The sequence below is a fragment of the Thunnus albacares genome, chromosome 4 (genome assembly GCF_914725855.1).
Source record: "Thunnus albacares chromosome 4, fThuAlb1.1, whole genome shotgun sequence".
Classification (NCBI taxonomy): Eukaryota; Metazoa; Chordata; class Actinopteri; order Scombriformes; family Scombridae; genus Thunnus; species Thunnus albacares.
The window spans coordinates 18188148-18206847 of record NC_058109.1 but is presented as its reverse complement, the minus strand read 5'-3'; the positions used below and the strand labels follow the sequence as shown (position 1 = coordinate 18206847).

Here is an 18700-nt window from a genome sequence, read left to right as displayed (position 1 = left end):
GAAAAATGGTTAGCAGTAATGTAAAGTACATGTGTATGTCCATAATGAGATACTTGTTTTCACTGAACCACAACATCTTGACAACAATATAATCTTTAAACAAATGTCTTTTCTTAAAACATGCAATGTACTTACAGAAATGGGTCAAGGCTGTAAGAAGGAGGTCAGTTTTAACACTGCCAAGATTGTTACCCTACTGTGTGTCTGTTGAGCAACACTTGGAAACAGCAGCATAAATCACATCAAAGTGAACGCTTTAAATCTAGCGGTAACACCTGAATATCGCCTTGCAGCTCAAGTGATGTGGATCCAGTCTGGATTTGTGTCTGATTGTTCGCCAGCTGGTTGCCAATTGGATATGCCCTAAAAATTATGCATGTTTGTGTTTTCCACTGGTGGATGAACCCTTGGCTGAATCAAGACAACTTTTAAGGCACTGCTATCACTCCCAAAAGGCCAGTCTTTAACCTGCCTTGATTGCAAAAACTAATTTTGTACTTTCTTTATTAATTAAGGTCATCATGTTTTTCTCATGAAAATATTTAATAGGATGAGAAATACAGTATGAGAATTGGAAAGTCTATATGAGCTGTGGCTGTATGCAGTTCATGCTGACTGGCTCTTTGCTGATGCAGTAAATGAATGTGGTCCCATCTCTGCAAGCTTTACAGTTTTGTAGATACACATTGGGGCCACATAGGGAGAAGGAGCCACTGCTGTCACATTAATGCTTTTCACTGTGTCTATATATATGTTTCCGCCCCTACATACACAAATCTTAGACTTGTGCCAGTTGTGTTTTGAGCAGTATTCAGTATTTCAGCTCCACCCACAATTGCATATCTCTGCCTCTTTCTGTTTTTCATCTCCTCTCTCCCTCTACACACACACACACACACACACACACACACACACACACACACACACACACACACATACACAAAGTAGCAGGCTACTGGGAATCTGAGTTCGAGTGGAGGCCTGCACTGTCCGCACTGTTGTTCTTTTTGCATGAATAACCCCAGCCATAGGAGTTTCATTAATCCACTCTTTTCACATGTTGAGGCACACATGGCCAGGGAAGCCGGCTGCTTCACCAACAGATCTGTAGAGAGGCCATGAAAGCACACAATTCAGGCAAACAGAATTCTTTTTTTCCGTGGTTTTACAAGGGACCACTTACTTTTTCTACACTTATACAGGCCTCTTGCTGGGAGTCTTCTAAATAAAATGCCTTGCAAATGCACCTCAGTGTTGGTCTATATATCTTACTTTTTATTCTCTTTCTGCGACTCAGCATGACTACCTATGCTGTCTTCATTGTATCATCTTTCCTTTCTGTATAGTGGCTATATTCCTGTTATGTAAAGACACTGCAAGGCAGGCTAATACTTAATATCTTGTCAAGAGGGAAAAAGTGTATGGAAAATTAAAATATTGTTGGAGGACAGATTTGCTTTCATGATGCTTGAAAAAGATCAGCCAAGCTTCATTGCATTTGGTTAGGTAAAAAAAAAAATCATTCTTGACTTTAAGCCAAGAAAAAAAAAGTCAAGAATGATTTATATTATGACTTATAGACTACAGTATATAAATTGGGTCTAATAGGTCTAATCTGATAATTGCACAGTCCCATTAAATTTAGTTTTGTGGGTCAACTGTTTGTTCAGTCTGGTGCTTTACTTTATCTACATTGGTGAACTGTTCCTTTAAGAGATGCAGAGTTGACACAACCCACCGACCTGTGTTCCAGCCCCTGTAGGTCGCAGTGCGCCTAACTGACCACAGATGAGAGGAGCAAATTTTAAAACTATTGGAGATTTTATCAGGACAGTTCTTTAAAACTGCATAACTCGAGGGATTATTGCTCAATTAAGTGCACTGCACTAGCTCTAACTTGTTGGAGTGCATCACCAGGTTGTTGTAATGACAGTCTGGAGGAGCAGCTCTGTCACTTTGGTTTGTCTTGGTGTGTTTTTATTCCTTGTCTGTTCGTGCCAGTCAGCCTGTCGGGAAGCGGGGCTGTGCTGCACCGGCCGGGACCCATCATGCATCAGTAAAGGATGGAGATCTGACCGATCATATGGCAACTGCTACTGCGACCAAGCCTGTGTGTCCACCCTGGACTGCTGCCATGACTATGAGACAGCCTGCCCAGGTACTTTAGGTTACACTATAGTAGTGAAGAGAAAACTTTGTTTATCGCACCAATATTGAAACTTTACAGAAATATTCTTCATTATTGGATAATTTGATCATATTTTGTCAATAAAATACATTATATACACCAGGAAAAACTTAAAAAAAACAACTTAAGATGTAAGTACTAATAAAATTACTTTGACAAAATTCTATCACATTATTTGTAAAAGCCACATTTTAAATGCTGTTGTAGGCAGGTAATCTTTTAGAGCAACTAACAGGAGGCCACAGGGTTGATCTCTACTGATACCTTTATTATGTCTATCTCAACTAATCCCCTCAAATCAAACTCAGTGAAGCCTCTCTGATCTCTGATATGAATGATCTGACTTTCTGAAATTCATGTGGAAATTTGATTTGTAGACATATCATGAAGACTATAAAGGGAAATCTATAATGCAGTTTTGTTTATTCCTCAGCTGTGTCCTGTTTGGTGAGTGAGTGGACGGAGTGGTCGGGCTGTGCTGAGCCCTGCAGGGCCACAGTCCGCAGGCGGAGCAGGACTATCCTGCAGGAGCCGCTCAATGCGGGCAAACCCTGTCCACATCTGGAGGAGCATGCCGGCTGTGCAGAGTACTGGTCTCAGCAAGGACACTGTCACAATTCACTTGGTGAGAAAAATCTACCTTGATCCTTCCATATCCACCAATCCTCTCATACATGGTCATCATACAATCCTCTGACACTCTTTGAAATCAGAAAGATTTTGTTGAAATGCTGACTGTCCCAAATAGCTGCTTAGTCAAGCATGGTTGTTCTAAAGTGTGGTTAGACCAGGCTGCCTCAAAAGTTGATCGCAAAGACAAAGTGGGATTTCTTAGATCCCACCAGTGTCAAAAAAGTGCCTCTTGGTTGTTAATTGACCTGTAAAAGACAAGTTGGAGAAAATCAAAATATATAAAAAAACATGTTACCGTATCTCTTCATAGACCCACATCTGAATAACAGATTGAAAGAGAGTATTACACATTTGATTCACCTTTTCTGGGAAGATATTCAGTGAAACAGATGATCACATGCAGAACATGATATGCAATATGTTTCATTATTATGGCCATTATTATATGTCAGTTAAACTGTTTGGTTGTTGAAATGTATGTGTAGTTAATATAAAAGTTATGATAATCCTACATCTGTAGTTGTTAATTAATTTATTTTCAATTAATATGGTTCATAATGCTCATTGTCTAATGCTGCACTTGCATTTACTAGGAGGAGCAAAGATGATCATTTTGACAACATATTGAGCAGAGAAACATTTTCAGTTTTATAGAATGTCAGCAGCTCCTTGAATTGAGTGGTTTTTTTTTTACTCTGTTGTTCTGTTCACAAGGATTGATACAATTACATTGAATATGTTATTGTGACTTTATGTTTCACTGTAAAAGAGTGATGGAGATAGTAATGCATGGGGTCTGTTTTTGTCTGTGTAGCTGATGAAGTAGTATATGCAGTATGAGTGGTAGACACTGCCCCCTACAGGTCAAACCTATTGCATATACAAGAAATAACCAGTAGATGAAGCCTATATGAGTGAAACTGTTTCTCTCCTTCCGGCTTGCCAGAACGTTTTTTCTCTCTTGAAAATGTCAAATAAATCAAACAAGATCTCAAGAGAGCAGAATATTTTTCCTACTTCCTTTATTTGAAAATGACAGGGTATCCTACTTTTATGAATATTTTTCCAGCTCATGCTCATTTTAAACGTATGAGGCCCAGTATTGCAACGTATGGTCACATTTAATGTTATCGTGGATGCTCTCCCTGCAGTCCCAGCACTTATTACCACGGGTGGCTATGGCAACGCCAGGAAGAAACGAGACATCCCTGACAGCAGCGATATTATAGGGTAACAAAAAAAATGATACTTTACACTCTTCTTGCCCTTTATATGGTCTGAGGTATTGTCACTGTGTACTTAGACTGAATTGTTTTGTGTATGTGTGCGTGCATATCTCTACTGTATCTATGTATGTATATATGTATGTGTGTGTTTGTGTGTGTGTGTGTGTGTGTGTGTATGTGTGTGTGTGTGTGTGTGTGTGTGTGTAAAATAGGTATTGTGTCCAGTTTCAGTTGACCTCTATGACAAAAGGATGCCAGCAGAGTGCAGGCCCACACACTCGATGGATGCAGTACCTGAGGGAGGGTCACCATGTGTGTGTCGAGTGCCAGCCGCCTGCTCTCACTGCCGGACAGAAACACTGTGCTGGAGATGGAGAGGAAAACCATGAGGAGGGCAGGTAAGAATAGAGAATGTGGTTCACAACGATGTAAGCTTACTTGAAATGTACTGCATTAAAGTGGTGGTTGAGCTGCTGTCACATCACAATTCACTGCTTGACTTTTTTCATAAAGAAACAGTTTTTTTTGTAACAAGTAATACAAGTTATGTTTGACATTATCAGAATTTAGAAAACATCACAATATATAGCTTGTGTTTTTCGGGATATGTTAATGACCAAAAGAGACAGATAAGGTATTTGTTTTTAAAGACCAAGGATTTATTCAACCATGAAATTAGCTTGAAGTTAATTCTGCTCATATGTAAAGAAACTCTGTTTTGAACGTAACTTCACCACACTAATGAAATGAAAGGTGACCATTCCATCTTGTCCTGTGGCACAGTTATAAATATTCAGTAATTACCACCTTAAAATGTTAAATTTGAAGGTAATTACACTTAGTTAGTGGTACTGGTATTTGAAATACACCACACTTGTCCTTCAGCAGGTCTAATAATTAAAGAAAGGCGATCATATTTACACAGAAAAAATATCCCAGATTGGTTTAAATGAAGCTACAGCCAGCACATTAGCAGCTAGTTAGCTTTGCACAAAGACTGGAACGGGGAAACAGCTAACTTTGATCTGTCCAATGGTGACAGAATCTACTAACAGCACCTCTAAAAAGCTCACTAATTGACACATTACATCTCATTTAATTAACGTGTATAAAAAAAAGTGTAAAAGTGAGAAGTGCTGGTAGATGTATTTTGTTATTTTTGGGCAGAGTCAGACTAGCTATTTCCCGCTGTTTCCAGTATTTGTGCTAAGTGATGCTAACTGGCTGCTGGTGGTAGCATCATATTTATCATTGGCAAGAAAGTGAATAAGGATATTTCCCAAAATATAAAACTAAAGATATACTTGATTATAAATTGGGATTAGGATACCTTATTTGCCATAAAATGCAAACCAAAAACGACTCAAGACAACACAAGTATTGGTATTTTCTGCAATTGAATTTTTAGAGAAAAGTGATTGGACCTTATTAAAATGTCAAAAACACACAAACAAAAAATCCCCTCCAGCTGACTATGCCATCCATTTGCAGGACTCACTCACTCACCACACCTATATCCAAAGTGCTTATGTTTTTGCATGGGCTTGTATTTGAATGAGTAGGTAGTTTGCAAGCTTAATATACAGACAGGTGACAAATTAAAGGAAAAACTGGTACAGGTCTGAATGCTTGACCCCCACAGTGAGGGGATCTGGTGGCTCTGTCATGCTTTGGGGAGCATTTTGCTGGCGTAGTTTGGGTCCACGTGTCTCCTTAGAGGGAAGGGTCACTGCAAATCAATAAAAAGTTGTTCTGAGTCATCACCTTTATCCTATGATGAAACATTTCTATCCTGATGGGAGTGGTCTCTTCCAGGGTGCCCCAATTCACAGGGTACAAGAGGCACTATATGGTTTGATGAGTATGAAAATTATGTGAATCATATGCTATGGCCTTTGCAGTCACCAGATCTCAACCCAATTGAACACCTATGGGAAATTTTGGACCAACGTGTTAGACAGCGCTCTCCACCACCATCATCAAGACACCAAATGAGGGAATATCTTTTGGAAAAATGGTGTTCCTCAGCCTTGGCAATGATTCTACAAGTCTCTGAACTCTACTGGAGGGATGAACACCATTCTCATTGTCATCCTGGAAGAGACCACTCCCATCAGGATAGAAATGTTTCATCATAGCATAAAGGTGATGACTCAGAACAACTTTGTATTGATTTGCAGTGACCCCTCCCTCTAGGGGACAAGTGGACCCAAACCATGCCAGCAAAATGCTCCCCAAAGCATAACATGAAGTTACCTATACTGCCAACAAATAGCTGTCTCACTTCATAGAAATAAGATCCTGGGTTCAGACCTTGGCACTGGTATTACCATCTGGTAGTGGATGGAGTATGTAGGTCAGTTGTGATGGATCACATCTGCAGGATTTGTTTTTGTTTGTTTTTCATCCCAGGACAGGACTGATCTGCACCCTATCTCTTAGATCTAACAGCTAGCAGTGAGGACTACCACTAGATGGCAACATTGTTTATCACTTAGATTGAAATGGAAATCTTGTGACCACTAACTCCTTCCTCCCTCCCCTCTGCAGAAGACAGTCTCTCCAGTGGCAGGCAGTGGGAAACCCTCAATGCAGGGGTGTGTGGAGACGTGTGGGGAGGCTGGAGGCCTGCTCTTGCCCAACAGCCCACAGCTTCCTCTTCATCTGACCTCCTCCTTCCTTCTGTTAGCAATTCTGCTGAACATACCTACTCAGACACATGTACAAAGAACAATCTGCCAGTATACTAAATATCTTAGTGCTGGTCAATGGTCAGTTGCATGGTCAATTTAATCTTATTGATATTAGTGCAACTTTGTGTAAACCTTTTATTAATATGGCTGAGTGTATGTCAGTGAAAATCCCTATTTCTTAGTCACGCTACAATACATTTACTGTCCTTACTGCAGAACAAAAGCCTGAACAATAAATATTCCTGTTTGCATCAAAAACTTTGAATCATCAGTAAAATGAAAGTCGACCATTCTTAATCAAAATGTAAAGTGATCTGATTTATTTCATTTAGAGTCATCCAAGGGAAATGTTGCTTTTCTTAAGAAATAGAAATATCTTGGGACATTGAGACACTTTTTTTTTTTTTACATGACAAGTACTGGCTCTGTGTGAATCACAACCAGTCACAACGCCAAAGTTACAACATGCACCGAACAATAGAACATTTATACAGAAACAACAGCATAGAAAGTCAACAGGTAAAAATGTTTTTTACAAAACAGACAGCCTCGGGACCTACAAACAACATTGTATAAGAGCTGGCTAAGGTCATTCAAATATCTTTTTCAATTCCCTGGAAACAGTGTACTTTACAAAGACTGATGGCTTACGCAAGGTTGGGGTCAATTCCTCTGAGAGCTTAAAACGTAGAAAAAATATAGGTTATATTTTTAATTTGTACTAGCTTTTAATTTGTCTCATGCTCTAATACTGGTTCCTTTTATAGTGTCGTGTGTGATGTTTGTTTTACTCTATCAAGGCATCCTGAATCGACCCCAACCCTGTAATACAGTGTTAGATTCAGTGTGTGTAGAATTAGGCTACTTGCGAAATCAGTAGTTCGCACTGGGTTTTGGAAACTACCACGTTCTCGTCCATGTCCTTGAAAGGATCCTATTGGGTTCAAATAAAAATAATATACTTAAATCTCTTAAAACAGTTAAATTTAGCAGCTAGCGCAACAACCAAATTCTATTTTAAAATTCAACTAAATACATTTACTGTACAGTTGGGAGTCTTGTTATGGAAAAAGTTTGAGAATCTGTGCTCTTCATCTGAATTTGTATTACTGTATGAGAAATAAAACAAATCACTTGATTGTGTTTTCTTCATAAAGCATGATGGCTGAGTCCTTTGATTCACATCAGAATTTCTCCACAGGGATCTCAGTGAAATTAAAAGCTCTTTTATACTATAAGATTTTGTTATTTTGAATGGCTCCCTTGAAAATGGATGGGGAGTAAAGTGCCCAAATAAAATGGAAACAAGGACCTGTAAAAGTAATTGATTTTTTTTGTGTGTGTGTGTGTGTGTGTGGTGGTATCATGTCACAGTATCACAGTCTAGGTATCAAATCAGAACATCATGCTTGATGTTTCTTTGCACTACCTTTTCTAAAAAGAGTATCAATACTAGTGTCAGGAGTTTAATACTTGTGTGTGTTTGTGTTTATGCACTTGGGGTATTTGCCCTAATGAATGTCAGTTTTCTACAATAATGCTTTCTGTCTATTCATGAAATATTGATTGTCATCATTGTTGAGAGATAATGGTCCCTGACTACCGTAATATAGAAACCCTAAATGATGGGACAGAAGCTCACATGATGCTTCATGAGAGGTTAGATGATCTGAATGCCCTTTATCTCAGTGGTGGAAAATGAAACTTAATTATCCAGTTTATTGATGATGTACTGTAATGCAGTCAGAAGGACATTTAATATCTGACCAGTTTGTTTATGATCTAGAGACAGTTTTTTTTTTAAAGTTTCAATGAACATTTAGGTGTAACAGAGTAAAATATGTTGAAATGTTTGGCATACATTGGACTTGATTTTTTATATATTGTTGTCAAGCTGATTAGGAACTAAAATCAAATTTGTGGTCTACAAACCAAATATTTCACTGTTAAGCCTGATGTAAAACAAAACAAACAAACAAACAAAAAATAGCATAAAATGTGATTGAAAAATGTGATAGACCAAGTTTACATTTTTATCACATTTGTGGAATTGAACCTGTTCAAAATACAACACAAGGAATAATATGTTTATTGGGGAAATGAATAAACTGATGTATGAATATAAGGAGCAGCCATTAGCAGCAAAATGTTTCAAGTACTCATCTACAAAATACTGTAAATGAGTCTTTCTTGGGGCCATTTTTTTAGTTTAAAATTTAAAGTAGCTTCATTTTTTAACACTTCTTTACAGATGATACCTAGATTTATGTTTTAAAATTCTTTTGAGTAAGATTAGTTTTCATTCTTGTGAACAAATCTTCTAATATTAGCAGGTACTTTAGTTCATTTTACGTGCAGCAAAGGGCTCTGATTTTATGTGATTGCCTAGACATACTGATGAGACACTAAGTCAAAATGTCACCTGAACACAAATAAAGAAATGTTCTGACACACAGTGGATGTAAGAGCTAAGACTATAATGCTGCATATAATGATTTGTCACCAGCTCAAACGGTTCATCCTTGCCTTATTATGTGATGATGTGCACTAAATAAGATTCATTCTCTTCTCAGCTGTATATGTTGCTTCAAAAATGGAATGTCTGGGAAGGTAATCATATGATTAGAGCTCTCTTGGTGTTACAGTCTGTGACTGTTGCATGTTACAGTCAGAACTGCAGATACAATATGGAGAAAACAAAAGCAGGATTCCCCCAACATGTCTACATTCATAGTGGAAACTGTTCATTCTTCTCCATTAAGCGGTACCTACACTGCTCCAATGCCCTGGCTTTACAGCAGTCACACACACATACACACACACACACACACACACACACACACACACACACACACACACATGGTTCCCTCTGCTTCTCACAGTCATTGCTATTCCTTTCACACCTCAGCTTCTCTCACTATGGGAGAGCAATATGAAATGGTTCAACTCTGTGATTAAAACAGGAAATGAAATCAGGGTTTGTGATTAGACTCCTAACCAAAACACACACAAAAAAATATGTTATGTCAATCACCTATTCTTGACTCTTGAATTAAGTTTTATTCAACACATATATTTATAATTGTGTAATGACTTACTTTCAATACTATCTTTTACTGATACTCTGTCAAGAAGTAGCTAAGAGAATTTGTTTAGTTATCTGTGAGGTTTTTCTAGAGATATTTATGATGACAGAAGATGTATCTACTTTAGGTATTTTTTAAGGCATTGCAAAATGTTGTTATTACTTTACATTTCATCTTATATTCCAAGGCATTGGAGGAGGAACAGTTATAGATAGGTGCTAAACTGTACCATAGCCAACCAAAACCATTTCTGTTTGATCAGTTATTTCTGCTTCTTTCTGTGACACAGCATTTTGTTTTTCCTCTGTATTATGTGTGAATGACACAGCAAAGAGCATTGTCTTTCTTGTAATAAAAATGAATCTGTAGTTTTAACAGTGGTAAATGACACTTGTGTGTTATGTCAGATGCTATGTGGCAATATAAACAGTTCATAGAGAATGCATTGTGGGTTCCTGACAGTCAAAAAACTAAAACTCATGTATATTGTGCAGAATTGTAGTATTTATGGAATACTATTTTAGACATAAAGATAACAATGTACACGGTCATTACATCATAATGTTGCATTTATTACTTATGAATATGCACAGTGAGGCGTGGCTATGCTAACATGTGACTACTGTGCATACCTGTCACTTTATGGGTACATGCCTGTATGTGTGTTCTTGTACATGTCTGTGAGCACACGTTACATGCAATCAGACCTTCCCACCCCAATTTACAAACCGTTGCCGAGCTGCTGCCAAGCTTTCAGGACAGCTGCTGTCACCATGGAAACGATGTATCCTGAAGATTGTCTTCCATACCTGTATGTATCTTTTGTGGGTGTGTGCGCTCGTGCATGGGTTTCTTCAGTTCTGGCATTTACAACTGATTTATGGTAAAGTCAGCCTGGTTGTGTATAGTCAGTGCTGTTTGTCTATTTTATAGATCTTGTTTTGATGATTTAAGGAACAAAGTAGAGATGGGTAACTCCCCTGCTTTCAGAATCTTATACACACATCTTCCATTTTCTAAAACTGATCTCTTTGGCTGCTTTTATGTTGGTTAAAGGAAGGCCAATGCATGCTGAACATCTGTTACTAAAATCTAAATTTTATGTCAGTAATCGTATGCTGTAAACATTAAAAAAAAAAAAAAATATTTCTTTAGATATGGAGGATAAATGACTAATGTTGCTGTATGTTGTCCGGTTGGGCACATGCATGCTTCATAAATGTGCGCTTTATGCAGCAATCAAGATTATTATTTCTGGCTCTTATGTTAGCCCATATAAAAACTCTTGGTCCACCACTATCCTCCTTTATAAATTATACTGAGGTGCTAAGACAATATTCACTGGCAGATTTGAAAGTATCATCCATTCTCACAATGACATAATAACATAGGGGATAGCAAAATACTGTTCAAGACAGAGCACTCATTATAATGGATGATGGGCTGGAACCTCCGATATCTGCAGTCTCTGTGCCAAAACGTTGGACCTTATACAGGATTACTTTTCACATATAATTATGACACAGCAGACTAGCAAATCACATATCTCTATAACGAACTTTCTCTTATCTATATAAAAATAAATCAGGTAAGACAATCTCAAAAGTGTGTATACATGAATTACCATTAGATCACTCATCTACATTCACACTCACACACATGCACACACATATGCAGACATGCACAACCCTACAAATGCAAATGACTAAGGCCAGGTTTAGGAATGGAGGGCACAAGTAAGTAGCTTATAGGCTTCTAGGTCCTCTCCTGTATCTCCAAGACTACAAAATGAACTGGGACTCAGTAGTGGGACAGTGGGCAGCTGGGGTTTTTTTCCTAGAGAATATAGAGATAGCCCCCTACCACATCATACAGTTGGGTTACACCAGTTATAACCACATTTCAATTTCTCCAAACACTCTGCCTCCATGGGGATCTCTGAACAGACCTGCTGGCTACCTGGGAGTGCTCCTTTGTTTTGTGGCTGTGGAATACCTCTAATAGGAATGAGTTGAAGGAGGGGCAGTGACATTCTCCAATTTAGAAGTGTTTTTCTCCCAGAGTATTCACCACACATGTTCACCTTGAGCTTATTGCCCAATTGCATGCTCAGGTAAATTGTGAAATGTTTCGGTGAGACTCCTTGTCTCTCCCTGTTCTTTTGTCTTTGAGTGTTTTGTTGGTTTGGTGTCCCTATCACAAACACTCCTGTCCTAGTTTCCTGTTTGCTCTTCTCTACTTGTACCTCAGAGGCTTTTATCCAAAGTATTTTGACGCCCCTTTGGTCTACGTGCCATCTCAGGTCCCACATGATTCTCGTGAGCAACCCCACGAATCCCTTCAAGGGGGAACAGACAGTTTTGCCCCAGCATTTTCTGGGCTGCTTCTAAATGGTTGTTGCCCCTCTGGTAATTGATGTTGATGCTGCGCTTGGGGCTTGAACCAGACAACAGGCGCTCTGAGGGACTGGCATCAGAGATGTCACGGAGGTGCTCATCATCATCTGTATCGGCGTCAATATATTTGCTGATGGAGGAGTCGTGGAAGGTGAAAACAGTTGGGGCCAGGGCAGTGCTATCTGGGGACTTCGGCGGGGTCCTGCTGCTGGCAGTGGTGTAGACAGAAACTTCAGGACTTAACAAAGAATGGTCTGACAAGACTGAGCTGTCTGAGAGTGGGGATGGCCCTGACTCCCCATCGCTGCGGCAGCCTCCTTTGGGGATAAGGCTTTTTGAGGGGTTGCCAGAAAAGAAGAATCTCCTTGCATTTTCTGAGCAAGAGGGTTTGGTGACAGACAAGGGAGTCAGCATGGGCTCACGCTCCACAATGGTTTGCTGGCCTGTTTTTACACTGGTGTGCTGGGAAAAAGCTGTAGCTGGACTGTGGGAGAACCGGTTGCTTTCCTGATGACCAAGGTCCATTGCTGGACTATGTTGGAAGCGTGTATTCTCCTGGAAGTCTGTAGCACAACTGATGTAGCTGTCAATACTGGACAAGCTTTTCATGTCCCCCACTCCCTCTCTGGTTCCTAGCACTGGTTGCCCGTGATCTTGGATGGCCCCCAGCTCTATCTCATCCCTCTGTTTTCCAACCCTGGAGCCTCTGTCTTTAGCATTGAGGTTGGGTTGTGACTGCGTCTTGGCCATCTGGTTGTACATCTCCTCCAGCTTCTGAACATTTAGCCTTTGGGGACTGGTGGTTCGAGTCTTGTTGGGAGAGCCTAGCTCCTGGGCATTGAACGAACGGTTTGAGCTTGTTTCTGATGCAGCCCTCTTGGGAGTCCATTTCCAACGGCTTGGAGAGAGGTGGTTGTCATGAGGCCGCTCACTCTTCTCTACCACCACATCCATCAGCTCTGCACTACGAGCGAAGGCCTCTTTCAAGTTCATTGAGACAATGCTACCATTTCTCTTTGCCCTCTCCAGAGCCTCCCTTCGTTTAAGTGCTTTTTCCTGCCTCTTCTGTTCCTTGTAGAATTCAGAGAAGTTATTTACAATAATGGGAATAGGCAGAGCTATCACCAATACCCCAGCTATGCAGCATAAACCCCCCACTATCTTTCCCAGTAGAGTTTTTGGGTAGATATCGCCATAACCTACTGTGGTCATAGTGATAGTAGCCCACCAGAAAGAAGCTGGAATGCTTTTAAACTTTGTATCCTCCTCATCTTTCTCAGCGAAAAACACCAGACTGGAGAAGATCATGATACCCATGGCCAGAAAAAGAATGAGCAGGCCCAGCTCATTGTAGCTTCTCCTAAGAGTGAAACCCAGAGACTGAAGACCTGTGGAATGACGAGCCAGCTTCAGAATACGCAGAATACGCATGATCCGGAAAATCTGAACCACGCGGCGGACATTCTGAAACTGCAGCACACTCTTGTTGGATTCTGTCAGAAAGATGGTGACATAGTAGGGCAGGATGGCCAGCAGGTCAATGACGTTCAGAGGACCCTTGAAAAACTTCCACTTGTTGGGGGAGGAGAGGAAGCGGAGCAGGTACTCCATGGTAAACCAGGCAATACACACAGCTTCCACATGGGCTAGTTGTGGGTTGTCTGTGGACTGGCCGAACTCATCTGTATCCTGCAGCTCTGGAAGGGTGTTCAGAGACAAGGCAATGGTGGATAGCACGATGAAGAGGATGGAGATGATGGCCAAGATCTGAAAGACAAATTTTAAAAAGTAACATGAGTAAGGATTGTAGGAAAATGACGAATATCTTATTAAAATCACATATTCACCTGGACATAAATTTCTTAGTCCGATTCGTCTGACACCTCACACACAAAATATAATAAATGCACTTCTAGCATTTTTATGAAGTGTTATGATTACAGTATGAAAGTGCTGACTGGAAGTGAATTACAATAACCTTACAGTGTAAACAAACCTTCAATAAATGCCTGACTAAGTGTGTGATTGGCTGAGAACTAATGGATTGGATTGATTTGGACCACTTATTTATTCATGACTCACTTATCAGGCTTATCCACATGAGGGAGTGTGCTTGAGTGGAAAATGATGTTTAGCAACCACTAACAAAAGCAAAAGAGTCACAGAATACAGTATGTCTGACTTTGTGAAAATCTTCTTTAATGTCACCAAATGTTAGATTTTAAGTAGCAAAGAAAAAGTCTTGTTTTTAGGAGGATGAAGGTAAACTAACTTGCATAAAAACCTCAAGAGCGAATATGGTCAAATAGAAGCTAGATGGCAAACGTAAACAGGTTATGCAATGTAAATTTTAGTCTATGATCACCAAAAGTGCCCTCAAATAGATTCTAGACCATTTTTCTCTTCACTGAAATTTGCATGAACTTAATCAGATAATTAGACAAGCCCACTATTTTCACACAGTGCTGATCCCACTGAGTATCCACCAAATCAGTGAATTCTAGATGAAATGGCAGGGTGAAAAGGCTTCAGAGATCTGTGATCATAGAATTGGGGTTACAAAACATGATTTTCATGTTATTTCATATAAGTTTGACCCACTAATGGTGTCCCTAGATTTAGAGAGGAGAAACCTATCACTGCTTGTTACTTGCATCCCTGCTGTGACAATACCATGATATAAAAATGAACATGCAGTAGACACATAGGAGCAGGATGTCCTCAGAACCCACTGCACTAGACAAAGCCTGATTGACATTACACAGTACAGAAAACTGGGAAGTCTGTCAGAAAACAGCACCCCTACACACACTACCCAACCCACACTCCACCAATCATGCTAACAAACAAGTATGGGGCGGTAGACTACACCTCTTTTAGCACCGTATGACACAGTTCTCCTTTTCAACCAGCATTCACAGTATAAACAAAACATTTGGTTGTTTGATCTGAGTAAGTGACTGCTATTGTAAACCACACTGAGAAATACCAGACAAAATACCGCACTGCTATTTAGCCTGTAATATCAGAACCAATCCATGGTACAGCTCAGATAAAAGCTAAGGTAAAATGAAAAACTTTCCTGAAACAATGTCACAGTTATTAAGTATAAACTGCCCGCCTGGAAAGAACTCTTACTACAGCTTTCTTTGGAAATATTTGGAATTATACGATTTGAGTCAACTAGCCCTTTAAAATTTTGCTTCTGTACATATTGGTTGAATTTGTTGCGGTGCTATTTGGGCTATGTAAAAATACGTACATTCTAAATTTGTGCAGAATCCTTTTTAAGGGTTTATTCAGAGACTTTGGCTGCCCCTGTATGCTTTGCATTGATAACAGTTTCATCAGGAGGTTCCAGAATCAGCTTTCATCAAACATGGGGATGCAGGGGCACCAATCCAGCAGCCTCCTCTTGATCTTAGTGTTGAGCATATAAAAGCAGCCTGACCTGTGTCTGTGTTGACGAATCAACGAGGCAGCATAATCCAGTGGTGCGTTTATCGTGTATATTTATCATAAATTGACATATGCTCTGATATTCTGGCTTACAGTCATTTAAATGTGTCTACATAGGTATGGCACAACACATTACATATTCTGATAACTGACCAGACAACTTTTGTATTATTGTGTCTCCATAATGCATGCTGAATGCACCTCTGCGGGAGGCTTTGAGACTGAATATAGTGCAGGGATGGTGATGTCACACAGAGGAGCATCTCTTCCTTCAGTGGTCCAAGGACAAGATTACTTCATGTCTGCATTTCTTATATTAACCCCGAATGACTCAAAGAAATCCTGACACATGACTGAAGAGCACAACTTGGAGGATGAGTAGGTTGTACAGTAGCTGGAACACAAAGCCTGCTATGGCAATAGCCCACACAAAGAGGTCAGGATGTTGTACTGTATGATGAAATAAATCATAGAATACTTCTTTCTCTAAAAATAAGTGCAGCTAAGCCTTAAATCATAACTCAGTGTAGACATGAGACATACAGTATTCATAATACACCAATGTAACATTTACCTCAGATTAAATTAATGATCAGTATGATTAAATTTGAATTATAAAACAGCATATAAAACAATCATTTCCTCAATCCTCTTGCTCTTCTTAGGTTTGATCTAAACTGGATCTACTGGTTAAACACACAGTCATTTGAGTAAACAAACAGACCAAGGGCCAACGTCGAGCACATGAGGCAGGGTTTCCCTATAAATCGTCCAGAGGAAATTAAGGCACAGCAGCAGAAATAGGGCAATAGCAACGGCTGTTAGAGGTGATTGACAGTGCAGGCCTTGACAACGGCCTAATAATTTGGAATACACTCCCAAGAGTAAAAGTGATGGCTAAAGAGGCAACCTTATCTACGACCAATCAGAGCAGGAGGACACTGTTGCCATAGCGTCATGGCAGACATGAATAATGACCCTATCAGTTTATTTTCTTCTCTCTGTGCTCCTCTCCTCCTGCCTCCTGCCCTGGAGGAAATCTATTTGAATCAAACACTTCAAGAGCAGAGAGGTACTGGAACTGGAGTGTGAGGGTGGAGCCGACAAGGGCAGCACAAAACTGAAGTGGCAGAGGGGGCGCAGAGCTGTCAGGAATGGAAAATTTTGTTGATTGAAAATGTAATTTTTGCTAATGTAAGATTGTACCTATTTTTATAAAAACAACCTAATCAATAATAAAGTTCATTCATTACACAACAATACTTATAATGAGTCAGAAAAAGAATGGATAGACGCTGCTAACAAATCCCAAACTTGAAGCTGTGGGAGATTGTAGCTACGGAAGAGCAGGACAAAAAAGGGCAGTGGTAATAGGATTGAGATGCTATAAAAAGGTCGCTAATGAAGGCACACTGGTGCTGCTGTGTAACATTACGGTTACGAAGTCAAGTTCCACTATGAGACCATGCACATTTCCCACTGGCCTATGTCCCTGTTGCCCCTGCCTCTACACACTGTGCACTCTCTCACACTGTCTGGCTGTCTTTATCTCCTTCCTTCCTGGGTTGTTTAATGTCACAGGGTGTTAATTTCATCAAACTATTGCACTGTAAATCTGAGATAAACCTTTCAGGGCACATAAAAAAGACTGCAAATAAACGCACGTCTAGGAAAAGGTTGAATGGAGCTCCAGACATGACTGTAATGGCATCAACAGAATTACAGACTATTTATAGACTCTCGGTGGACCTAGAGGTCCACATAACAAAAAAAGATGTTAATAGTGGCCACACCCCAGATTATGTACTTTCTGCCTGCAAATTCTTAGTGATGAATACCTTATTATTGCAACTGGATTATATGGATACAAAAAATGAGAGTGACTCCCAGCGAATGCTCCTTGGTGGCCTATTAAAGGGGAAAAAAGGATAAAGGGAGGAAGATATTTATATCTAGAGGAGAGAGAAAGACAACATGTGTGCAAGAGATAGAGAGAAAAGAGCAGATTGACAGGAAATCCCACTGTGACTCTAAACAAAGCTAGATCACACTGGTTTGGGTCTCTCATGGCACATCGTCATGTGGCTCAGACACAATAGTCCACACTAGACCCCCATCTTCCATAAGACAAGGTGACACCAGTCCTCATTAGGTTTGAAAAGATGTCCGGGACACAATTGGTGTGAAGAACGCTCTCAAAAAACGTCATAACACATATACAGCCGTGTGACACATTGTCCTCTCAGTTACATATGGGAGAGATTTTTTTCATATGTATTATGGGGAGTAAGCCTTAAGACATGACAGTCATTGCACAGACTCTAGACTCATATGCTAAACGTACACCAAAACAATCTCTGCTCACTAGAGGCATGTACACTTGAGGATTGGAGAGAAGAAAAACTCATTTATTTAAAATTATTCCTGGGCATTTCACTGTGCTTGATCTCCCTGTTTGCTCCAACACCAGCTCTTGTTCAGATAGGATGGCCTGGTTTTATGTTGGCTGTGCCCCAGCAACTGTAATTAATTGTCTTTGTGCTACATTGGTTTTGTCAGGGTCGGGTCCATTCATCTACCTGCCCAGTGCTCATCTAACAAGGACAGAACCTTGAACTTTGCCTTCTTTACATAAACCTTAAGAAATTTGCAATAATTATAAAACAGATGTGAACCATTAAATCACTGGTAAGAATGTTAGCATGGACCTGAAGTAAATTAGTGGTCACTGAGGCATCAGCTAATAAAGAGTAAAGAATATGCAGTAAGTACAATTTATAAGAAAAACATTAAACTCTGATGGGCCATTTTAAAGCAGTATTAATAGATTTTTTGGCCACTTGGGGGCAGTGAAACGACCTGTTAACACAACATTGACATATTATCACCATATCAAGTCATTAACATCGACACATCCAGCAGATATGGAGAGATGTTAGCATTCATTTGGAGTCATGTTTCTGGTCACCCAATGATTGTCCAATATTCGCTCCTTTCTCTCAACTCTTACAGGGAAATA

At 39.8% G+C, this 18700-nt stretch overlaps 2 protein-coding genes across 2 annotated transcripts in view; one reads left to right on the top strand and one right to left on the bottom strand.

Annotated features, from left to right (window-relative positions):
* The first annotated feature begins 1761 nt into the window (after positions 1-1761).
* Positions 1762-7878, top strand: si:dkey-7k24.5 (somatomedin-B and thrombospondin type-1 domain-containing protein). Its single transcript, XM_044350215.1, has 5 exons — positions 1762-2158; positions 2622-2813; positions 3973-4051; positions 4260-4445; positions 6598-7878. The coding sequence occupies exons 1-5, from the start codon at positions 1927-1929 to the stop codon at positions 6713-6715; spliced, it is 807 nt and encodes a 268-aa protein (XP_044206150.1). The 5' UTR covers positions 1762-1926; the 3' UTR covers positions 6716-7878.
* Positions 7879-8379: 501 nt separating this feature from the next.
* kcnb1 (potassium voltage-gated channel, Shab-related subfamily, member 1) overlaps positions 8380-18700 on the bottom strand; it is a 37048-nt gene continuing 26727 nt past the window's right edge. The window contains exon 3 of the mRNA XM_044350214.1: positions 8380-13989. Coding sequence (XP_044206149.1) covers positions 12073-13989 — 1917 coding nt within the window. The 3' untranslated portion in view covers positions 8380-12072. The remainder of the gene's footprint in view (positions 13990-18700) is intronic.